Source organism: Heterocephalus glaber, unplaced genomic scaffold, assembly GCF_053883595.1.
Source record: "Heterocephalus glaber isolate CG9 unplaced genomic scaffold, H.glaber_assembly_v1.0 deba00001689, whole genome shotgun sequence".
In the NCBI taxonomy this organism is placed as follows: domain Eukaryota; kingdom Metazoa; phylum Chordata; class Mammalia; order Rodentia; family Bathyergidae; genus Heterocephalus; species Heterocephalus glaber.
The window spans coordinates 23,098-46,396 of NW_028258414.1; the positions used below are offsets into that span (position 1 = coordinate 23,098).

Below are 23,299 nucleotides of genomic sequence, written 5' to 3' on the forward strand. Positions count from 1 at the left end.
GGGAAGGAAGGCAGGGAGCAGTTTGGTGCCCACATTTGAGGGAGAAAGGTGTACGTGGCCTCAAAATCTCCAGGGATGAGGCACCACCCATGTGGCCGCAGCCTGAGAGAGGCTTGAAAGTCGCAGGACCCGGGTCTGAGCCCGGCACCTGCAGAAGGCTAGGGAGCTGGCCAGACTCTGGAGGATGATGGATGATAGGGGTCATATCGGTCATTTGAAAGAGAGACATATTTCAATGGTTTCCTGTTCTATACCAAGGCAACTTCTACCTTGTTCCAAAATAATACAGGATCACATTACCACGAATCACATGATGGTACAGAAAACACGTCCAGGCACCTCCAGGGGCTACAGCTCGGGGCCATTTTGTCTCCAGCTTCTCCCAAGCACCCCATCTCACAAGGAGAGTGTTCTTTGGGGTCAAAATGCCTGTCACATTGGGCAAGGCTGTAGTCAGAGCTCACAAAAGAGCAACTCAAATTTTCCACTGTCCGTTGCTGAAAACCCTCACGGTACGCTCTGGAAGATGAACACTCCCAGGTGAAAGTCTAGGGGAGGCATTTCCAGTGGCTGGGATGAGCGACCAGATTTTTCTGTGCTCTAAGAAATCTAGAAGCACACCACAGTCAGCCACAACCACACCCCAAGAATAGACAGATGGGGGGCATCACAGGATTCCCACAGTGTTTGCACTTCCTGCTGTGAGAGGCAGCACACATCTCCCACGCTTGCCCCCAGGAGCCTGAGGAACTGAGCTGGCTGTGCCTTCCTGGCCAGGTTGGACCACATCGTGAGTGGAAGATGAGCCTGAACTACATCCATAGCGAGTGTCTAGCCCTAAAAATTCATCATGCCACAGACTCTGCTCTTGAAGGGAAACAATCACCCGAGTGAAGATCCCATCTTGGCAATGGATGAAACCTTCAGTCTCAAATGTTTGCTTTGGAATACCACCTGATGAACAGACTCAAGAAAATCGGTGGAGTTCGGGAACTGTCAAAACGTGGGCTGTCACCACACAGAGTTTCCTACGGAAGAGTTCCTTTGAATGGCAATATCCTGTGAGTCCTAAGGGCAACGGACTCCGCACATGAATGTCTATGTTGAAGTGATGGTAAAGGAAGGCAAGTTCTGGAGGAGCAATTCGCCTTACACTTGGTGGTTCCTTCCTCATTTGGGATTGACCTAGAAACAATGGATCCATATCCACCCCAACACCATAACTTTCCAAAAGCCCTCTCTGCACATTTTCTATTTGAATATGCCTCAGTGGTTTTATGCTTAGAAACGGGGGAAAGGAGTCCCCCAGACTCCTTGTGAAATAGGGTGAGCACACCCTCGTTTTCGGGTTTTGGTGTACTCCAGTCTCCCTCTGTGGATGGTTTCCAGGTATTTCCTATGCTGAGCAAAGATTTGGTCAAGAGAAGCACAAAATGTAGCAGGGGTTTCCTCAAGGTTGGAAATGGAGGGGGCCCTGAGAGCGAAGTGTGGGCCAAGTCAAATAAGCACAGAAGTACAGCCCAGGGTGTGAGCTTGGGCCACTGTGCAAGAGCAAGGCAGGCCGGCAATGGTCAGCGTGGACTCTGCTGTTTGTATCACCCCCTGCTAATGCGGGCTTCACATGTGCGCCCTCTGTCTTAGATCCTCTTTCTGTTGCTGAGGCAAACTCCCCAACAGCCAAACCTCCTGGAGGAAAAGTTTCTTTTGCCTCCCAGTTCCTACAACTTTCAGCCCATAATGGCCTGGCTGCAGGGCAGGCTGACATGACGGAGGGGCATGACAGAGGAGAAACCGTCCATGGCAGGCAGGAGACAGCAAAAGCAAGCCAGGCAGCAAAGGCCATGTTGGCAGCCTTCCCTCTCTCCCCTCTACTTCATCCAGGCTCTACTGCCCTTGGGGTGGGTGGCACTCACACCCTTCATCCTAGTGCCCTTAGTCTCAGGATTGCAGCATGGATCCACCCTAGTGTCACCTCCTTGATCCCTGTGGCCACAATCCCTAGACCTAGCCACCTCTGAAAAGCCCCACCTATGAACACACGAGGCTTTGGAGGCACTCGTAGATGCAAGCCATAGCACACGCCTGTGGAAAAGCTACTTGGCTTTTCCGGAGAAGTTCCAATGTAGGGCTCAGGGACCTGTTCTGCCCATGTGTCCAGGGATTTTGTAGTGAACACATGACACCAACTCTCCTAGCTGGCTTTGGAGAGGTTGAATTTCCTGGTTCAGCCTCTGCTGCCCAGGCTCTGATGTAGCTTCACCTGATTGGTGGGAGCCAGGAGTAGGGCGGGGAGGTGGGTGGGTTTGGGTATGAGAGGAAATGAGTGGGCGGGACTTCCTGTCATTGGAAGCCCACCTCAGACAAGGAAGGATCCTTGTGCTCTTGATCTTCCAGAACACACAGCTTCGGATCTCTGCTCCAGGACACATGGAGGCTGAGGCAGCCTACAGGGCAGGTGAGTCTCCATTCAGCAACCTTCTGTTTTTCGGGATTTGTTTCTTTTCAGCGCACGTGAGGCATCCATGATGATTCCACTCATCTTGGCCTTGTGATCCACGCACAGCACATCTTGATCCTGCTTCCTCATCCCTAGCCCCTGTCCTGCCCTCACCCTGTTCCTCAGATCCCCCTCAGAATTCTACATGGACTCGATGGCTGTTTCTCAACTGAGATTTTCTTTGGCTCTTGCCAGTGTTGAAGCTTAGAGCCCTCACAAACAAAGAGTCCTTCCTGAAGAGCACTTCACATTTTCTTGGGTGGCTTCTTGCCGTCCTTTGCATGGGTGTGCTGTCTGTGTGTGTGTATGCCCGCCGAGGAGGTGGTTCCTCTTCCACTCTCATCTTCAAACTCTTCATCTTCCGATGGGCTTCAGGTGTTTTTCAATCGAAACAGGGGAAAGGACTTACTGGAAATTCAGATGGCCACAGCCTCTGTGCCCTAAGCCATGGAAAGGATTTCTCCCGGGAGTTGAAAGTGTTCTGTCTTGAGTGGATGTGCTGATTCTAGGAGGGAGGAGGACAGAAGTTGTGCACAGTGGAAGTCTGTGAGAGAGGGAAGCATCTTTCCGCCAGGAAAGATTCAGGGCAGATCCCTGGCATCCTGCCCCAGGGTATGTGGAGGCTCTTTCAGCCTTCCAATGTGCTGAGATTGCATGGGTCCAGGAGCTTTCTTTGTTGAAAGTCTTAGGATGAGGGACTGTGTTTGGAGCATGGGAATTCCGTTCACTTCAGCACCAGATCCATGCAGTATCGCATCTGGCTCATTTCTTCTCCTGCTTCCCCTCCGGGTTTCTCCTCAGCCTGTCCCCTGGATGGCCTGTGTTTCCCCAGTATGGAGGTAGGGTCCAGGTGAACTGAGCCAGTGGCCTCTGGGATCACAAGGAGAAAGCTGACACGCAGGGAGTTCTGGGAAGTGTTTTTGTAAGAGCTCTGGAGGGTTGAGCCTCGGCACACACTACGTGGGGCCTTTTGCTCCTTGAGGGGACTGTTGTTCTTACAGGCTTCCTGAAACTCTCTTAGTTACTATTCTGGATGCTGAGACAAAATGCTCCATCCCCAAAGTGAAGAGAGCTCAAAGTGGCTGGAGTTTTCAGCCCTTCGTGGCCTGGCCCCAAGGCAAGATAGTATGGGAGAGGAGAAACACTTCATGGGGAAGGGAAGGGAGCAGAGCCAGGAGGCCCAAGGCAAGCCCCTTCCTCTCCCTTCTGTGATAGCTAGGCTACCAGGACTAGGGCGGTGCCAGGCCCATCAGTTTACCAGCTTAGTCACCCGCCCTTAATCCCAGCAACCTTAATCCTAGCATTGCACCTCCAGCCAGTCACACACCCTAGCTGCAGCCACCTCTGAAAAAAGCCATCCTAGGACCTTATGGGCTGAGCGGGGAGCATGTAGACCCAAGCTAGAACAAACCCCTACATTTGGTTGAGATGAATTTATCTTCCTGCATAATTCTTTGTGAAACCTTGATAGTCATTCCTGTGCAGGTGAACATGTGTCCACAACGTCACTGTCTGGGGCTCCGACTTCAAGTCTCTGCCCTGCTTTAGCTCTCCCGCAGATTAGTTGTTCTGTGCTAACCTTTCATCATTTCTTCTATGTTGACCGTAGCTTTCTTGATGGGGATCAATAGGTGTCTCTCCTTGTTGGGCTGCATGGATGTGCCTGGGTTTCCGGCACCAGTTGCTAAGGGGTGTCCCTTTCACCCAGTGGGTTTTCGGCCTTTTGTGAAAGATGAGATGGCCGAGTGTGCCTGTGGACATCTCTTCCTTCTACTTTCTGTTGCATCAGTGCACCTGTGAGCCTCTGTGCTCTCAGCCAGCTGCTTCCCAGCCCTGTGGCTTTGGAATGTGTCTTGAAATGTGGGATCCTCGTGGCTCGACTTGGATCCGGTTGCCCAGGATTGCTTTGGCTCTTCTGGGTCTCTACTGGTCCAGAAGACTTTTAGGATGGATTTCTTCAGTTTTCTGAGGAATGTTATTGATGGTTCAATGGGAATGGCACTCAACCTAACTAGCGGTTTGGAAGGCAGGTCATTCTGTCTCTATTGTGTCTGCTCAGTGAAGAACAGGTGAGCTCTTGCCATTTACTGATGTCCCCCCTGGTGTGTTTCGGCAGAGTGCCTTGGCGTCAAAGCAGGCACCCTCTCCTTCCGTGGTTAGCATCGTGTCCAGCTACTGACATTGTGTCCGTGGCGTGGTAAAGGGTATTGTCTTCCCGATTTTCCTCTTGGTGAGTTTCTCACTGGTGTAAAGGAACAAAATTGATATTTTTGTGGATTTTTCATTTGCCACATTGCTGAATTAGGCTATTAATTCCGGCAGTGTTTGGGTGGAAGAGTTAGGTTCCTCCATCTACAGAGTGCTCTCATCTTCCAAGAGTGATTCCTTGAATTTCTTCTGTCCCACACGCATCCCTTCTGTTCCTCTCCCTTGCCTGCTGGCGGGGGCCTAATCGTGGAGAACTCGGTTGAATAGAAGTGTGGAGAGGGAACGTGCTTTTCTTGTTTGGATCACAGGGCAAATGCTTCTGGCTTTACCCCACTTCAGAGGAGGCTGCCAGTAGGATGGTCATAAATGCCATTCACCTTGTGGAGCTCATGTTCTCTGTATGCATTTCCTTCAGAGTTTTTCTTAGGAATGGTGACAGATTTGGTGAAAGGCTCTTTTCCTGTCTATTGAGATAATCCTATGATTTGTGCTTTGCGCTTTTTTTGGGGGGGGAGTCATTTTAATATTTACAAGGAACAAATCAGCAGAACAAGATTATATCAGATAGGCTGTGTGCAGTAGCTGCAGCTTATAAAACATACCAGTAATTTGTACCTGGTGAGTATAAAGAGAACCAAGGATTCAGGTGACTTTACACCCAAGGGAGTACATAAGTCATTAACAAATTAGAAGACCAAAAAAGAATTTCACATTTTCTACATTAAAATAAATTACAGATCTCACAAATGTCTTTGAAGACAAAGAAAAATTCAAAGTCCTTTAAAGGATGAGAAATAAGATAAATGAAATGGAATCCTAAGTGTAAAAAGAGTTTTACTTCACAAGACCAATTTTCCTGGCTTCTGTTTCATATATCAATAATCTCCACATTTTTACTATAAAACTTCTGCTTCTTCATCAAGTACCATGGCAACATCATCTAAAATGCTCTGAGGTGAACTATGAGCCATAACCTTTGAACAAACAAAATCAACTAATGTAGCTTCTTCTTCACCTATATATTCTATGATTTTATTAATCCATGGTCTAATTCGTCCATCCATCAGTATAGAATCCACAATAGACCAGTCCAGAGGATAAGCAAAGAGCTCGGGTTTGGCTGTTGGGATCTTCTTAATGTGACTCTTTATAGGTTTGCGCTTTTCTTCAGTGTTCACAGTGCCTTTGGCAGCATTTTTATCATCTCCACCGTAATCCAATGGAACCAGTTTCCTTTTGCGTGGCACATCATCACTGTCTTCATCGTCAAATTTGTTAAATACACTATCTACAGGTAGCCTCTTCCTTTTCACAGAATTAGGCTGACCAGGACTATTAGAAGCACCCAGTTTAAGACTTAATCCTATTTTTGGCCTGTGTTCCTCAGGTTGCTGTTGATCTGGTGAGTTTTCACGAGGAATTATAATACCACAGGGAGACTCGTTCCCCAGGAGTGTTGGGTGTTGCATTGCCACTGGCAGAGGAAACAGATAGGGCGGAGCTGGTGGGCCTCAGAGTGGGTTTCAGACAAGGCTTTTGCTCAGGCTCCTCTTCCTCTTCTATAGGTTCTTCTCGTTTTTCTTCCTTTTCTTGCTTTTCTTCTTCTTCTTCCTCTGAGTCTGGCTCTTGCTTTATTTGTGGTTGTCTGCACCTCTCAGCCTCTTGTTCCATCCTCTGGAGCTCTGCATCCGGATCTGGGTGCCCTTCTGCCAGAAGGCATTGGCCGATTTCCTCAAGCTCTCCCTTTTCTCTCTTCCTATCTCATTCATCCGCTTCCATTTCCTTTTCCCTATCACGCAACCTTTTCTGAAGAGCACTCCCCCTGTAATATCTGGGATCATCTCTATCATCATCATAATCTTCTAAGAATTCTTTTAGTCGTTTATCCTCTTTAGCCATTTCTCTTCTTTCTTCTTCTCTTTCAGCCTCTTTCTCATATTCCCGAGGTTTTTTTCATTCTCTGATTTGCCAATTTTTAAGTCGCTCTTGATAAGCAGCTTCTTTCTCTCGGAGTTTTCTTTCAAGTTTTCTTCGTTCATAGGCATCTTCTTCATCTTCTTCACCATCTCGTTTCTTGTCTTTCTCTCTTTCGCGTTCCCGTTCCCTCTCGTGCTCTCTCTCACGCTCACGTTCTCTCTCCCGTTCCCTTTCTCACTCTCTCTCTCTTTCCCGCTCCCATTCCCTTTCATGGTCTCTGCTCTTTTCTCTTGACCGACTCCGATCCTTATTTCGATCTGAGCTCCTTTCTGGATCCCGGTCCCGATCTCTCTCTCTCTCTCTCTCTCTCTGTCTCTCTCTCTCTCTCTCTCTCTCTCTCTCTCTCTCTCTCTCTCTCTCTCTCTCTGTCTCTCTCGATCTCGGTCCCGATCTCTCTCCTTTGTCCGGTCTCGGTTCCTGTCCTGTTCCTTCTCCTTATCTTGTTCACATTCTCGTTCCCTTTCTCCTTCTCGTTCACGCTCCCTCTCTCTTTCTCTCCGTTTTTTCTCAATTTCCTGTCTTTCTTTTTCCTTTTTGCCTTTCTCTTCTTCCAGTTTCTTGTGTGTATCTCTGAATTTGCTGATCTCTCGAGATATCAGGTCTCTTTTGTCTTCTTCCATTTCTATAGCATTTATATCCTCCTTAGCGATGAGCGGATAAGGGATCAGTGGGGCCACTGGAAATCTGCGGAAAATGTCCTCCTTCTTTTCCTTTTTCTTCTTCCTGGGATGAGAGTCAGACTCTTGTGAGGGGGCATTTAGCTCACTGGAGTATTCTCGTATTAAAACTTCAATGGCCCCCTTAATCATCTGATCTCTTCTTTTTGTCTCTTCATCTAAAGCTTCTTCATCATCATTAGTGACAGTTTCGGGCCTGGCATTCCCATTAGAAGCTTTCTTCTTTGCCTTCCATTCATCTAGCTGTGCCTTTGTTTTGGCATCAAGTTTAACAAGCAACTTCTTCTCTCCAATCTGCAGGTCATGTAATAATCGGAGTGCACGGAGGGTAGATTCAGGCTCCTTATATTCACAGAATCCAAAGGCTTGAAGTTTTCCAGAAGCACCTTGTACTCTCTTCCAGCTCAAAACCAAACCACATTTAGCTAAGAGCTGTCGTATAAGCATGTCTGAGGCTTTCTCATAAATGTTTCCAACAAACTCTGTGGTAGTAGGACCACAATTTTCATCATTTTCTTTAGCCTTTAAACCCAGATGATCCTTTCTTGCTCCCAAATGCTTTCCAACCATGGATACAGTGGGTACTAAGACAGTTGGAGCAGGAGCCATAATGCTCATTGGTACAGGAATCATTGGGGTCCCTGGAGGCACTGGTGGAGGAAAGCCTGGGAACTGGGGAACTGTGGGGGTGGGATCCCTGGTGGGAGTGCTGGGATTCCCATGGGAGGGCGATTCAAATGAGGGGGGAAAGACATTCTTACTGCAGAAGTCGGCCGCTGAGAAAATGGTACTGTCTTCGCTGCCTTGTAGAGGCTCCAGGTTACAGCAGCCTTATCAGTTCGAGGATTCTGCTCGGCGCCCGCCCGGGAGACGGGTCCCAGTGCGCCTTTTCGCACAGGCCGCACACAGCTGCGCTGCATGGGGAGCTTCCGGAGGTCTTCCCGTGCTTTGCTTTTGTGTTTGTGGTACACTATGTGTGTGGATTGTTATAGGCTGACCTGGCCTTGGGTATCCCGAAGGCCGCCGACTGGGTCATGATGGGTGATCTCTTGGAAGGTGTGTACTATTCTGATGGCTGGAATCCTGCTGAGTATATTGGTGCCCACGTTCCTGTCAGAGATGAGCTCATCCTTTTCTTTAAAAGCTTGGGTCCTTGCCTGCTTTACCCTTAGCCTCTTGCTCTGGAGTTCCCCGTTCCTCTGTGAGATTCTCCCTGTGCTCCTTCTCACCGTGTCTCTTCTTTTCCTGCAGACTCCCTGCTGTCCCGATGGACCGATGACGGCCAGTGTGAGGAGGTGACTCCTGTGGCAAGAGAGCGGAATCCGAGAGAGATGATATCCCTGAGCTGGAAGAGGCCTCATGGAGTAGGAGCGGGTCTCTGGAACCTGGGCAACACTTGCTACGTGAATGCAACCCTGCAGTGCCTGACCTACACACCGCCTCTTGCCAACTATATGCTGTCCCGGGAGCACAAGCCAACCTGTCCCTCTCTGACTGGCTGCATGCTGTGTGCTCTGCAACGTCACGTCACTCACGCCCTCCGCCATCCCGGACGTGTCATCCAGCCTTTGCACACGTTGATTGCTGCCTTCCACAGGCAGAAGCAGGAAGATGCGCACGAGTTTCTCATGTTCATCGTGGATGCCATGCAGCAGGCAGAGCTGCACTCTGAGGACAGGGAGCTCATGCACCACATCTTTGGCGGCTACTGGAGATCTCAAATCAAGTGTCTCCACTGCGGAAGCACTTCAGACACGTTTGATCCCTATCTGGACATCACTCTGGACATCAAGGCAGCTCAGAGTGTGAAGCAAGCTCTGACCCGATCCATAGCACCCGAGGAACTGAGCGGGGACAATGCTTACCACTGCAGCGTGTGTCTCCAAAAGATGCCTGCTACCAAGACCATGTCCTTACACACTTCCTCCGAGGTCCTCATCCTGGTGCTGAAACGTTTCTCGGACTTCACGGGGGAGAAGTTTGCTAAGCACGTGCAGTACTCCGAGTGCCTTGACATGCAGCCATATATGTCGGAGCAGAACAGGGGGCCACTGCTGTACACCCTGTATGCGGTGCTGATCCACGCTGGCTCGACTTGTCACAGTGGACATTACTTTTCTTACGTCAAAGCCGGGGATGGCCGTTGGTACCAGATGAATGACAACAAAGTCACTGCCTGTGACACACGTTGTGTCCTGGCGCAAGATGCCTATGTCCTCTTCTACGTCCGCAAGACTAACCTCCCAAAGGACAGCGGTGCTCCACCAGCTGGCACGGAAGCAAAACCTCTGGGCTCTGAGGCCGAGCACAGGAGAGCCAGCCCAAGGGAGCTCTCGACGGAAGCCTGCAGAGAACATAGCAAGCTAGGGGTGCAGAGAGAGGAAACACAAATGGAGCAGAGCACTTTCGAGGAGTGGGAATCCCTCCGAGAACAAAACCGAACCAAGACCGCACTGAACCTCAGGCAAGTCGAAAGTAACCTTCCAGCCGATGCAGTCGTGATCCACCGGTCGAAATACACAGTGGAGTTGCGAGCGACTCACCCAGAGCAAGAGAATTGCTTCCCCCCCAATTCGGCCAGGGTCCTGACAGCTCAAGAGGCCACGAACGCTGAGCAGGCTCCATTTCTAGGAGGAAGTGCCAGAGATTCCAAGAGGAAGAAGAAGAAGAAGAACAAGCAGGGCAAGAGAACCGTGCTGGTGTTGTAGTCCTCGCGCATCAATATCGGGCTGTGTGCAGGTGAGTGAGCTCATGTGGTGGGTTTGAGATATGGGACACCGTGAGTGAGAATGCCATTGGAGGCATTCCATTCTTTCCTTGCCTTTTCGGGTTGACAAGAATGTTGCTCACAATCCTCACGGGCTTCTTTTCTACTCTCAGGAAAGTGTTGCAACCTCCACCCAGTGTATCAGACGCTCAACAGAGGCAGATGAAGTGAAACCCGCAGAGCAATCAGCATTCCAGAACTCTTTATGCCTCGGTCCAAGTGAATGCTATTGGGGCAGGCACATGGACAGGGCCACGTTTCAGCAACACTTCTGTGTAGAACACTGACACAAGACGGGGGTTTTGCATGGTCGGCTCTACAAGGTTCTCTGCAAAGGAGAAGTTGAGAAATCGGAACAGTTTCACATGAGTCTTGGTGACATGAGAGAAAAGCAACATGACAGGGTTCGTGCATCAGAGGATTCCACATTTCCAGGGATGTGGAGCTGTAGATCAAATGGGTTGTGATGCTCAGTGGATTATGAGAAGACGCTGATCAACTTAGAGTCAAAGAAATGCAACTGCTCACCCGGCCTGAGTGTCAGAGCTCCTGAAACAGCCAGGGGCTCTTGAGTGTGGTAGCTTGCCACAGTGGTGCCTGTAAACCTTTATACTGTGACATTCATAATAAATCAATCATTGACGATATTCCACCATGTGCGCTGTTTTCTTGAAATGTCTCGCATTTCTGCTGCTTTTATTCCTAATGGCCATGGCTGGGGTGCAGCTATGCTGACTTGCTCACCCCAGCATCGGGTCGCTCAGCCTACCATAGGAGCCTTCCAAACCATAAACTTCACAAATGGACCCGGGGGGATCACTTCTGATGACACTTGGGTTCTGGGAGCATGCATGGTGCAAAAAGCATGAAGGGAGTTTGGGTGAATCTTCTCGGGGGATGTGTGCAGGGAGAAAAATGCAGAAATTCACCCTAAGTACAGTGGAGCCATGTATCCTTTATGTTTCCCCTTGTCTCCTTGCTCAGACAGAATATGTGGCACCCAACATGAAAGGGGGCAAGGTTGATTTGGCTTCAAGTTTGGAGAGGTAGGAGACCATAATTGGCTGACCCCAAGGCAGAGTGGCAGAGAAGCAACTGCTCATGGGGGCAGAAGGGAGCAAAAGCAACAAGGGGCCATAACAGCCTCTTCCTGCCCCTTTGATCCCATCCAAACTATGGCGATTGGAGTGGTGCCAAAAGAATCACTCAGCCACCTCTGAGAGGGAAAGCCCCACCTCCTCCAAACGAGGGCCTGGGTGCCAGTGAAACACAAGCCATGACAGGGCAGAAATCACACTGCAACCTCACATATCTAGGTTCATTCATTCACGGTGGCAAAATAGAAGAGAAGCAGATGCAAGAGAATGTGTCATTGGAGAGACAGGAAACAAGCACGAATCATACCTATGCGTTTCACAGGCATACAACACAGAAATGTGTCTTAAGCTTGATTTCATAGAGACACTCTTCTCACTTAGAATGGGAAGACAGGCATCAGACACATTTTTATTTCTGAATGTAGACTAATGAAATGGACCAGAGAAAAAAAGTGTACTGTTATTTGGCTCAGATACATGCATAGGTAGATAGATGATAGATAGATAGACAGACAGATAGATAGATAGATAGATGGATAGATAGACAGACAGACAGACAGAAAGATAGAAAGATAGATAGAGTCAAGAGAATTATGTTTTCTTTAAAATAACTTTACCTGAGAGAAGTAAATGTCTTGGAAATGACATTAGACACAAAATCATTGGCCGAGCCCAATATCACCTCCACATAAAGTCATAGTTGAGTGGAAGAAATAGTATCCTCACAGAAGAGTGAATAAAACCTCTTAAGAAAACCTCACAAAGAAACTTAGACATACACTGGGCACATCATACACTGTCAGGAAGTCACCATTATTTTAGGAATGAAGGATTCTCAAATACATGCAAAACTGTGATGTATTATACTTTGAAGGGGTAGCAGTGCTAAAAATGTGAGAAGATCTTCACCTTTCTATCTGAATAACCCATCAAAGGTGAAGAGCGCCTTCAAGAGAAAGACACTGAGACATTGAGACAGAACAGCTACCTACGTTGGAAAACACAGAGGCAGCATCCTATTCTAACTGAGTGTAAAACTCGGAAAGCATCTTGTCAAAACCATCAGTCCTCAGATTCTTCTTGAAAGCAATAAAAACCAAGTGTACTTTATTAAAAACTATAAAACATACAGAAATGGAGCAGTGAGAACACCCCTCAGGTGGAGAGAGGGGAAGAGGAAAGCAGCCCGGGTGAAGCCAGGCCTCCTTGAGTTTCCCTTGCTTAAGTGTGAACCGGGGCTCAAGTGGTGGAAGGGACACGCAGGTTCTGTGAGGCTGATGGGAAGGAAGGCAGGGAGCAGTTTGGTGCCCACATTTGAGGGAGAAAGGTGTACGTGGCCTCAAAATCTCCAGGGATGAGGCACCACCCATGTGGCCGCAGCCTGAGAGAGGCTTGAAAGTCGCAGGACCCGGGTCTGAGCCCGGCACCTGCAGAAGGCTAGGGAGCTGGCCAGACTCTGGAGGATGATGGATGATAGGGGTCATATCGGTCATTTGAAAGAGAGACATATTTCAATGGTTTCCTGTTCTATACCAAGGCAACTTCTACCTTGTTCCAAAATAATACAGGATCACATTACCACGAATCACATGATGGTACAGAAAACACGTCCAGGCACCTCCAGGGGCTACAGCTCGGGGCCATTTTGTCTCCAGCTTCTCCCAAGCACCCCATCTCACAAGGAGAGTGTTCTTTGGGGTCAAAATGCCTGTCACATTGGGCAAGGCTGTAGTCAGAGCTCACAAAAGAGCAACTCAAATTTTCCACTGTCCGTTGCTGAAAACCCTCACGGTACGCTCTGGAAGATGAACACTCCCAGGTGAAAGTCTAGGGGAGGCATTTCCAGTGGCTGGGATGAGCGACCAGATTTTTCTGTGCTCTAAGAAATCTAGAAGCACACCACAGTCAGCCACAACCACACCCCAAGAATAGACAGATGGGGGGCATCACAGGATTCCCACAGTGTTTGCACTTCCTGCTGTGAGAGGCAGCACACATCTCCCACGCTTGCCCCCAGGAGCCTGAGGAACTGAGCTGGCTGTGCCTTCCTGGCCAGGTTGGACCACATCGTGAGTGGAAGATGAGCCTGAACTACATCCATAGCGAGTGTCTAGCCCTAAAAATTCATCATGCCACAGACTCTGCTCTTGAAGGGAAACAATCACCCGAGTGAAGATCCCATCTTGGCAATGGATGAAACCTTCAGTCTCAAATGTTTGCTTTGGAATACCACCTGATGAACAGACTCAAGAAAATCGGTGGAGTTCGGGAACTGTCAAAACGTGGGCTGTCACCACACAGAGTTTCCTACGGAAGAGTTCCTTTGAATGGCAATATCCTGTGAGTCCTAAGGGCAACGGACTCCGCACATGAATGTCTATGTTGAAGTGATGGTAAAGGAAGGCAAGTTCTGGAGGAGCAATTCGCCTTACACTTGGTGGTTCCTTCCTCATTTGGGATTGACCTAGAAACAATGGATCCATATCCACCCCAACACCATAACTTTCCAAAAGCCCTCTCTGCACATTTTCTATTTGAATATGCCTCAGTGGTTTTATGCTTAGAAACGGGGGAAAGGAGTCCCCCAGACTCCTTGTGAAATAGGGTGAGCACACCCTCGTTTTCGGGTTTTGGTGTACTCCAGTCTCCCTCTGTGGATGGTTTCCAGGTATTTCCTATGCTGAGCAAAGATTTGGTCAAGAGAAGCACAAAATGTAGCAGGGGTTTCCTCAAGGTTGGAAATGGAGGGGGCCCTGAGAGCGAAGTGTGGGCCAAGTCAAATAAGCACAGAAGTACAGCCCAGGGTGTGAGCTTGGGCCACTGTGCAAGAGCAAGGCAGGCCGGCAATGGTCAGCGTGGACTCTGCTGTTTGTATCACCCCCTGCTAATGCGGGCTTCACATGTGCGCCCTCTGTCTTAGATCCTCTTTCTGTTGCTGAGGCAAACTCCCCAACAGCCAAACCTCCTGGAGGAAAAGTTTCTTTTGCCTCCCAGTTCCTACAACTTTCAGCCCATAATGGCCTGGCTGCAGGGCAGGCTGACATGACGGAGGGGCATGACAGAGGAGAAACCGTCCATGGCAGGCAGGAGACAGCAAAAGCAAGCCAGGCAGCAAAGGCCATGTTGGCAGCCTTCCCTCTCTCCCCTCTACTTCATCCAGGCTCTCCTGCCCTTGGGGTGGGTGGCACTCACACCCTTCATCCTAGTGCCCTTAGTCTCAGGATTGCAGCATGGATCCACCCTAGTGTCACCTCCTTGATCCCTGTGGCCACAATCCCTAGACCTAGCCACCTCTGAAAAGCCCCACCTATGAACACACGAGGCTTTGGAGGCACTCGTAGATGCAAGCCATAGCACACGCCTGTGGAAAAGCTACTTGGCTTTTCCGGAGAAGTTCCAATGTAGGGCTCAGGGACCTGTTCTGCCCATGTGTCCAGGGATTTTGTAGTGAACACATGACACCAACTCTCCTAGCTGGCTTTGGAGAGGTTGAATTTCCTGGTTCAGCCTCTGCTGCCCAGGCTCTGATGTAGCTTCACCTGATTGGTGGGAGCCAGGAGTAGGGCGGGGAGGTGGGTGGGTTTGGGTATGAGAGGAAATGAGTGGGCGGGACTTCCTGTCATTGGAAGCCCACCTCAGACAAGGAAGGATCCTTGTGCTCTTGATCTTCCAGAACACACAGCTTCGGATCTCTGCTCCAGGACACATGGAGGCTGAGGCAGCCTACAGGGCAGGTGAGTCTCCATTCAGCAACCTTCTGTTTTTCGGGATTTGTTTCTTTTCAGCGCACGTGAGGCATCCATGATGATTCCACTCATCTTGGCCTTGTGATCCACGCACAGCACATCTTGATCCTGCTTCCTCATCCCTAGCCCCTGTCCTGCCCTCACCCTGTTCCTCAGATCCCCCTCAGAATTCTACATGGACTCGATGGCTGTTTCTCAACTGAGATTTTCTTTGGCTCTTGCCAGTGTTGAAGCTTAGAGCCCTCACAAACAAAGAGTCCTTCCTGAAGAGCACTTCACATTTTCTTGGGTGGCTTCTTGCCGTCCTTTGCATGGGTGTGCTGTCTGTGTGTGTGTATGCCCGCCGAGGAGGTGGTTCCTCTTCCACTCTCATCTTCAAACTCTTCATCTTCCGATGGGCTTCAGGTGTTTTTCAATCGAAACAGGGGAAAGGACTTACTGGAAATTCAGATGGCCACAGCCTCTGTGCCCTAAGCCATGGAAAGGATTTCTCCCGGGAGTTGAAAGTGTTCTGTCTTGAGTGGATGTGCTGATTCTAGGAGGGAGGAGGACAGAAGTTGTGCACAGTGGAAGTCTGTGAGAGAGGGAAGCATCTTTCCGCCAGGAAAGATTCAGGGCAGATCCCTGGCATCCTGCCCCAGGGTATGTGGAGGCTCTTTCAGCCTTCCAATGTGCTGAGATTGCATGGGTCCAGGAGCTTTCTTTGTTGAAAGTCTTAGGATGAGGGACTGTGTTTGGAGCATGGGAATTCCGTTCACTTCAGCACCAGATCCATGCAGTATCGCATCTGGCTCATTTCTTCTCCTGCTTCCCCTCCGGGTTTCTCCTCAGCCTGTCCCCTGGATGGCCTGTGTTTCCCCAGTATGGAGGTAGGGTCCAGGTGAACTGAGCCAGTGGCCTCTGGGATCACAAGGAGAAAGCTGACACGCAGGGAGTTCTGGGAAGTGTTTTTGTAAGAGCTCTGGAGGGTTGAGCCTCGGCACACACTACGTGGGGCCTTTTGCTCCTTGAGGGGACTGTTGTTCTTACAGGCTTCCTGAAACTCTCTTAGTTACTATTCTGGATGCTGAGACAAAATGCTCCATCCCCAAAGTGAAGAGAGCTCAAAGTGGCTGGAGTTTTCAGCCCTTCGTGGCCTGGCCCCAAGGCAAGATAGTATGGGAGAGGAGAAACACTTCATGGGGAAGGGAAGGGAGCAGAGCCAGGAGGCCCAAGGCAAGCCCCTTCCTCTCCCTTCTGTGATAGCTAGGCTACCAGGACTAGGGCGGTGCCAGGCCCATCAGTTTACCAGCTTAGTCACCCGCCCTTAATCCCAGCAACCTTAATCCTAGCATTGCACCTCCAGCCAGTCACACACCCTAGCTGCAGCCACCTCTGAAAAAAGCCATCCTAGGACCTTATGGGCTGAGCGGGGAGCATGTAGACCCAAGCTAGAACAAACCCCTACATTTGGTTGAGATGAATTTATCTTCCTGCATAATTCTTTGTGAAACCTTGATAGTCATTCCTGTGCAGGTGAACATGTGTCCACAACGTCACTGTCTGGGGCTCCGACTTCAAGTCTCTGCCCTGCTTTAGCTCTCCCGCAGATTAGTTGTTCTGTGCTAACCTTTCATCATTTCTTCTATGTTGACCGTAGCTTTCTTGATGGGGATCAATAGGTGTCTCTCCTTGTTGGGCTGCATGGATGTGCCTGGGTTTCCGGCACCAGTTGCTAAGGGGTGTCCCTTTCACCCAGTGGGTTTTCGGCCTTTTGTGAAAGATGAGATGGCCGAGTGTGCCTGTGGACATCTCTTCCTTCTACTTTCTGTTGCATCAGTGCACCTGTGAGCCTCTGTGCTCTCAGCCAGCTGCTTCCCAGCCCTGTGGCTTTGGAATGTGTCTTGAAATGTGGGATCCTCGTGGCTCGACTTGGATCCGGTTGCCCAGGATTGCTTTGGCTCTTCTGGGTCTCTACTGGTCCAGAAGACTTTTAGGATGGATTTCTTCAGTTTTCTGAGGAATGTTATTGATGGTTCAATGGGAATGGCACTCAACCTAACTAGCGGTTTGGAAGGCAGGTCATTCTGTCTCTATTGTGTCTGCTCAGTGAAGAACAGGTGAGCTCTTGCCATTTACTGATGTCCCCCCTGGTGTGTTTCGGCAGAGTGCCTTGGCGTCAAAGCAGGCACCCTCTCCTTCCGTGGTTAGCATCGTGTCCAGCTACTGACATTGTGTCCGTGGCGTGGTAAAGGGTATTGTCTTCCCGATTTTCCTCTTGGTGAGTTTCTCACTGGTGTAAAGGAACAAAATTGATATTTTTGTGGATTTTTCATTTGCCACATTGCTGAATTAGGCTATTAATTCCGGCAGTGTTTGGGTGGAAGAGTTAGGTTCCTCCATCTACAGAGTGCTCTCATCTTCCAAGAGTGATTCCTTGAATTTCTTCTGTCCCACACGCATCCCTTCTGTTCCTCTCCCTTGCCTGCTGGCGGGGGCCTAATCGTGGAGAACTCGGTTGAATAGAAGTGTGGAGAGGGAACGTGCTTTTCTTGTTTGGATCACAGGGCAAATGCTTCTGGCTTTACCCCACTTCAGAGGAGGCTGCCAGTAGGATGGTCATAAATGCCATTCACCTTGTGGAGCTCATGTTCTCTGTATGCATTTCCTTCAGAGTTTTTCTTAGGAATGGTGACAGATTTGGTGAAAGGCTCTTTTCCTGTCTATTGAGATAATCCTATGATTTGTGCTTTGCGCTTTTTTGGGGGGGGAGTCATTTTAATATTTACAAGGAACAAATCAGCAGAACAAGATTATATCAGATAGGCTGTGTGCAGTAGCTGCAGCTTATAAAACATACCAGTAATTTGTACCTGGTGAGTATAAAGAGAACCAAGGATTCAGGTGACTTTACACCCAAGGGAGTACATAAGTCATTAACAAATTAGAAGACCAAAAAAGAATTTCACATTTTCTACATTAAAATAAATTACAGATCTCACAAATGTCTTTGAAGACAAAGAAAAATTCAAAGTCCTTTAAAGGATGAGAAATAAGATAAATGAAATGGAATCCTAAGTGTAAAAAGAGTTTTACTTCACAAGACCAATTTTCCTGGCTTCTGTTTCATATATCAATAATCTCCACATTTTTACTATAAAACTTCTGCTTCTTCATCAAGTACCATGGCAACATCATCTAAAATGCTCTGAGGTGAACTATGAGCCATAACCTTTGAACAAACAAAATCAACTAATGTAGCTTCTTCTTCACCTATATATTCTATGATTTTATTAATCCATGGTCTAATTCGTCCATCCATCAGTATAGAATCCACAATAGACCAGTCCAGAGGATAAGCAAAGAGCTCGGGTTTGGCTGTTGGGATCTTCTTAATGTGACTCTTTATAGGTTTGCGCTTTTCTTCAGTGTTCACAGTGCCTTTGGCAGCATTTTTATCATCTCCACCGTAATCCAATGGAACCAGTTTCCTTTTGCGTGGCACATCATCACTGTCTTCATCGTCAAATTTGTTAAATACACTATCTACAGGTAGCCTCTTCCTTTTCACAGAATTAGGCTGACCAGGACTATTAGAAGCACCCAGTTTAAGACTTAATCCTATTTTTGGCCTGTGTTCCTCAGGTTGCTGTTGATCTGGTGAGTTTTCACGAGGAATTATAATACCACAGGGAGACTCGTTCCCCAGGAGTGTTGGGTGTTGCATTGCCACTGGCAGAGGAAACAGATAGGGCGGAGCTGGTGGGCCTCAGAGTGGGTTTCAGACAAGGCTTTTGCTCAGGCTCCTCTTCCTCTTCTATAGGTTCTTCTCGTTTTTCTTCCTTTTCTTGCTTTTCTTCTTCTTCTTCCTCTGAGTCTGGCTCTTGCTTTATTTGTGGTTGTCTGCACCTCTCAGCCTCTTGTTCCATCCTCTGGAGCTCTGCATCCGGATCTGGGTGCCCTTCTGCCAGAAGGCATTGGCCGATTTCCTCAAGCTCTCCCTTTTCTCTCTTCCTATCTCATTCATCCGCTTCCATTTCCTTTTCCCTATCACGCAACCTTTTCTGAAGAGCACTCCCCCTGTAATATCTGGGATCATCTCTATCATCATCATAATCTTCTAAGAATTCTTTTAGTCGTTTATCCTCTTTAGCCATTTCTCTTCTTTCTTCTTCTCTTTCAGCCTCTTTCTCATATTCCCGAGGTTTTTTTCATTCTCTGATTTGCCAATTTTTAAGTCGCTCTTGATAAGCAGCTTCTTTCTCTCGGAGTTTTCTTTCAAGTTTTCTTCGTTCATAGGCATCTTCTTCATCTTCTTCACCATCTCGTTTCTTGTCTTTCTCTCTTTCGCGTTCCCGTTCCCTCTCGTGCTCTCTCTCACGCTCACGTTCTCTCTCCCGTTCCCTTTCTCACTCTCTCTCTCTTTCCCGCTCCCATTCCCTTTCATGGTCTCTGCTCTTTTCTCTTGACCGACTCCGATCCTTATTTCGATCTGAGCTCCTTTCTGGATCCCGGTCCCGATCTCTCTCTCTCTCTCTCTCTCTCTCTCTCTCTCTCTCTCTCTCTCTCTCTCTCTCTCTCTCTCTCTCTCTGTCTCTCTCGATCTCGGTCCCGATCTCTCTCCTTTGTCCGGTCTCGGTTCCTGTCCTGTTCCTTCTCCTTATCTTGTTCACATTCTCGTTCCCTTTCTCCTTCTCGTTCACGCTCCCTCTCTCTTTCTCTCCGTTTTTTCTCAATTTCCTGTCTTTCTTTTTCCTTTTTGCCTTTCTCTTCTTCCAGTTTCTTGTGTGTATCTCTGAATTTGCTGATCTCTCGAGATATCAGGTCTCTTTTGTCTTCTTCCATTTCTATAGCATTTATATCCTCCTTAGCGATGAGCGGATAAGGGATCAGTGGGGCCACTGGAAATCTGCGGAAAATGTCCTCCTTCTTTTCCTTTTTCTTCTTCCTGGGATGAGAGTCAGACTCTTGTGAGGGGGCATTTAGCTCACTGGAGTATTCTCGTATTAAAACTTCAATGGCCCCCTTAATCATCTGATCTCTTCTTTTTGTCTCTTCATCTAAAGCTTCTTCATCATCATTAGTGACAGTTTCGGGCCTGGCATTCCCATTAGAAGCTTTCTTCTTTGCCTTCCATTCATCTAGCTGTGCCTTTGTTTTGGCATCAAGTTTAACAAGCAACTTCTTCTCTCCAATCTGCAGGTCATGTAATAATCGGAGTGCACGGAGGGTAGATTCAGGCTCCTTATATTCACAGAATCCAAAGGCTTGAAGTTTTCCAGAAGCACCTTGTACTCTCTTCCAGCTCAAAACCAAACCACATTTAGCTAAGAGCTGTCGTATAAGCATGTCTGAGGCTTTCTCATAAATGTTTCCAACAAACTCTGTGGTAGTAGGACCACAATTTTCATCATTTTCTTTAGCCTTTAAACCCAGATGATCCTTTCTTGCTCCCAAATGCTTTCCAACCATGGATACAGTGGGTACTAAGACAGTTGGAGCAGGAGCCATAATGCTCATTGGTACAGGAATCATTGGGGTCCCTGGAGGCACTGGTGGAGGAAAGCCTGGGAACTGGGGAACTGTGGGGGTGGGATCCCTGGTGGGAGTGCTGGGATTCCCATGGGAGGGCGATTCAAATGAGGGGGGAAAGACATTCTTACTGCAGAAGTCGGCCGCTGAGAAAATGGTACTGTCTTCGCTGCCTTGTAGAGGCTCCAGGTTACAGCAGCCTTATCAGTTCGAGGATTCTGCTCGGCGCCCGCCCGGGAGACGGGTCCCAGTGCGCCTTTTCGCACAGGCCGCACACAGCTGCGCTGCATGGGGAGCTTCCGGAGGTCTTCCCGTGCTTTGCTTTTGTGTTTGTGGTACACTATGTGTGTGGATTGTTATAGGCTGACCTGGCCTTGGGTATCCCGAAGGCCGCCGACTGGGTCATGATGGGTGATCTCTTGGAAGGTGTGTACTATTCTGATGGCTGGAATCCTGCTGAGTATATTGGTGCCCACGTTCCTGTCAGAGATGAGCTCATCCTTTTCTTTAAAAGCTTGGGTCCTTGCCTGCTTTACCCTTAGCCTCTTGCTCTGGAGTTCCCCGTTCCTCTGTGAGATTCTCCCTGTGCTCCTTCTCACCGTGTCTCTTCTTTTCCTGCAGACTCCCTGCTGTCCCGATGGACCGATGACGGCCAGTGTGAGGAGGTGACTCCTGTGGCAAGAGAGCGGAATCCGAGAGAGATGATATCCCTGAGCTGGAAGAGGCCTCATGGAGTAGGAGCGGGTCTCTGGAACCTGGGCAACACTTGCTACGTGAATGCAACCCTGCAGTGCCTGACCTACACACCGCCTCTTGCCAACTATATGCTGTCCCGGGAGCACAAGCCAACCTGTCCCTCTCTGACTGGCTGCATGCTGTGTGCTCTGCAACGTCACGTCACTCACGCCCTCCGCCATCCCGGACGTGTCATCCAGCCTTTGCACACGTTGATTGCTGCCTTCCACAGGCAGAAGCAGGAAGATGCGCACGAGTTTCTCATGTTCATCGTGGATGCCATGCAGCAGGCAGAGCTGCACTCTGAGGACAGGGAGCTCATGCACCACATCTTTGGCGGCTACTGGAGATCTCAAATCAAGTGTCTCCACTGCGGAAGCACTTCAGACACGTTTGATCCCTATCTGGACATCACTCTGGACATCAAGGCAGCTCAGAGTGTGAAGCAAGCTCTGACCCGATCCATAGCACCCGAGGAACTGAGCGGGGACAATGCTTACCACTGCAGCGTGTGTCTCCAAAAGATGCCTGCTACCAAGACCATGTCCTTACACACTTCCTCCGAGGTCCTCATCCTGGTGCTGAAACGTTTCTCGGACTTCACGGGGGAGAAGTTTGCTAAGCACGTGCAGTACTCCGAGTGCCTTGACATGCAGCCATATATGTCGGAGCAGAACAGGGGGCCACTGCTGTACACCCTGTATGCGGTGCTGATCCACGCTGGCTCGACTTGTCACAGTGGACATTACTTTTCTTACGTCAAAGCCGGGGATGGCCGTTGGTACCAGATGAATGACAACAAAGTCACTGCCTGTGACACACGTTGTGTCCTGGCGCAAGATGCCTATGTCCTCTTCTACGTCCGCAAGACTAACCTCCCAAAGGACAGCGGTGCTCCACCAGCTGGCACGGAAGCAAAACCTCTGGGCTCTGAGGCCGAGCACAGGAGAGCCAGCCCAAGGGAGCTCTCGACGGAAGCCTGCAGAGAACATAGCAAGCTAGGGGTGCAGAGAGAGGAAACACAAATGGAGCAGAGCACTTTCGAGGAGTGGGAATCCCTCCGAGAACAAAACCGAACCAAGACCGCACTGAACCTCAGGCAAGTCGAAAGTAACCTTCCAGCCGATGCAGTCGTGATCCACCGGTCGAAATACACAGTGGAGTTGCGAGCGACTCACCCAGAGCAAGAGAATTGCTTCCCCCCCAATTCGGCCAGGGTCCTGACAGCTCAAGAGGCCACGAACGCTGAGCAGGCTCCATTTCTAGGAGGAAGTGCCAGAGATTCCAAGAGGAAGAAGAAGAAGAAGAACAAGCAGGGCAAGAGAACCGTGCTGGTGTTGTAGTCCTCGCGCATCAATATCGGGCTGTGTGCAGGTGAGTGAGCTCATGTGGTGGGTTTGAGATATGGGACACCGTGAGTGAGAATGCCATTGGAGGCATTCCATTCTTTCCTTGCCTTTTCGGGTTGACAAGAATGTTGCTCACAATCCTCACGGGCTTCTTTTCTACTCTCAGGAAAGTGTTGCAACCTCCACCCAGTGTATCAGACGCTCAACAGAGGCAGATGAAGTGAAACCCGCAGAGCAATCAGCATTCCAGAACTCTTTATGCCTCGGTCCAAGTGAATGCTATTGGGGCAGGCACATGGACAGGGCCACGTTTCAGCAACACTTCTGTGTAGAACACTGACACAAGACGGGGGTTTTGCATGGTCGGCTCTACAAGGTTCTCTGCAAAGGAGAAGTTGAGAAATCGGAACAGTTTCACATGAGTCTTGGTGACATGAGAGAAAAGCAACATGACAGGGTTCGTGCATCAGAGGATTCCACATTTCCAGGGATGTGGAGCTGTAGATCAAATGGGTTGTGATGCTCAGTGGATTATGAGAAGACGCTGATCAACTTAGAGTCAAAGAAATGCAACTGCTCACCCGGCCTGAGTGTCAGAGCTCCTGAAACAGCCAGGGGCTCTTGAGTGTGGTAGCTTGCCACAGTGGTGCCTGTAAACCTTTATACTGTGACATTCATAATAAATCAATCATTGACGATATTCCACCATGTGCGCTGTTTTCTTGAAATGTCTCG

General features: G+C 49.1%; 2 protein-coding genes and 2 pseudogenes across 2 annotated transcripts; 2 read left to right on the forward strand and 2 right to left on the reverse strand.

The window, feature by feature from the left end:
- Nucleotides 1–1,854: 1,854 nt before the first annotated feature.
- On the forward strand, nt 1,855–10,773 carry LOC147821809 (ubiquitin carboxyl-terminal hydrolase 17-like protein 6). The gene is made up of 3 exons (XM_087199191.1): nt 1,855–2,455; nt 8,611–10,098; nt 10,240–10,773. Exons 1-2 carry the CDS (start codon nt 2,320–2,322, stop codon nt 10,065–10,067), a joined length of 1,593 nt encoding a protein of 530 aa, XP_087055317.1. The 5' UTR covers nt 1,855–2,319; the 3' UTR covers nt 10,068–10,098; nt 10,240–10,773.
- Nucleotides 5,522–8,316, reverse strand: LOC147821810 (RNA-binding protein 25 pseudogene; annotated as a pseudogene).
- Nucleotides 10,774–14,369: 3,596 nt separating the features above from the next.
- On the forward strand, nt 14,370–23,264 carry LOC147821811 (ubiquitin carboxyl-terminal hydrolase 17-like protein 6). Its single transcript, XM_087199190.1, has 3 exons — nt 14,370–14,957; nt 21,102–22,589; nt 22,731–23,264. The coding sequence occupies exons 1-2, from the start codon at nt 14,822–14,824 to the stop codon at nt 22,556–22,558; spliced, it is 1,593 nt and encodes a 530-aa protein (XP_087055316.1). The 5' UTR covers nt 14,370–14,821; the 3' UTR covers nt 22,559–22,589; nt 22,731–23,264.
- LOC147821812 (RNA-binding protein 25 pseudogene) lies at nt 18,023–20,807 on the reverse strand (annotated as a pseudogene).
- Nucleotides 23,265–23,299: the final 35 nt, after the last annotated feature.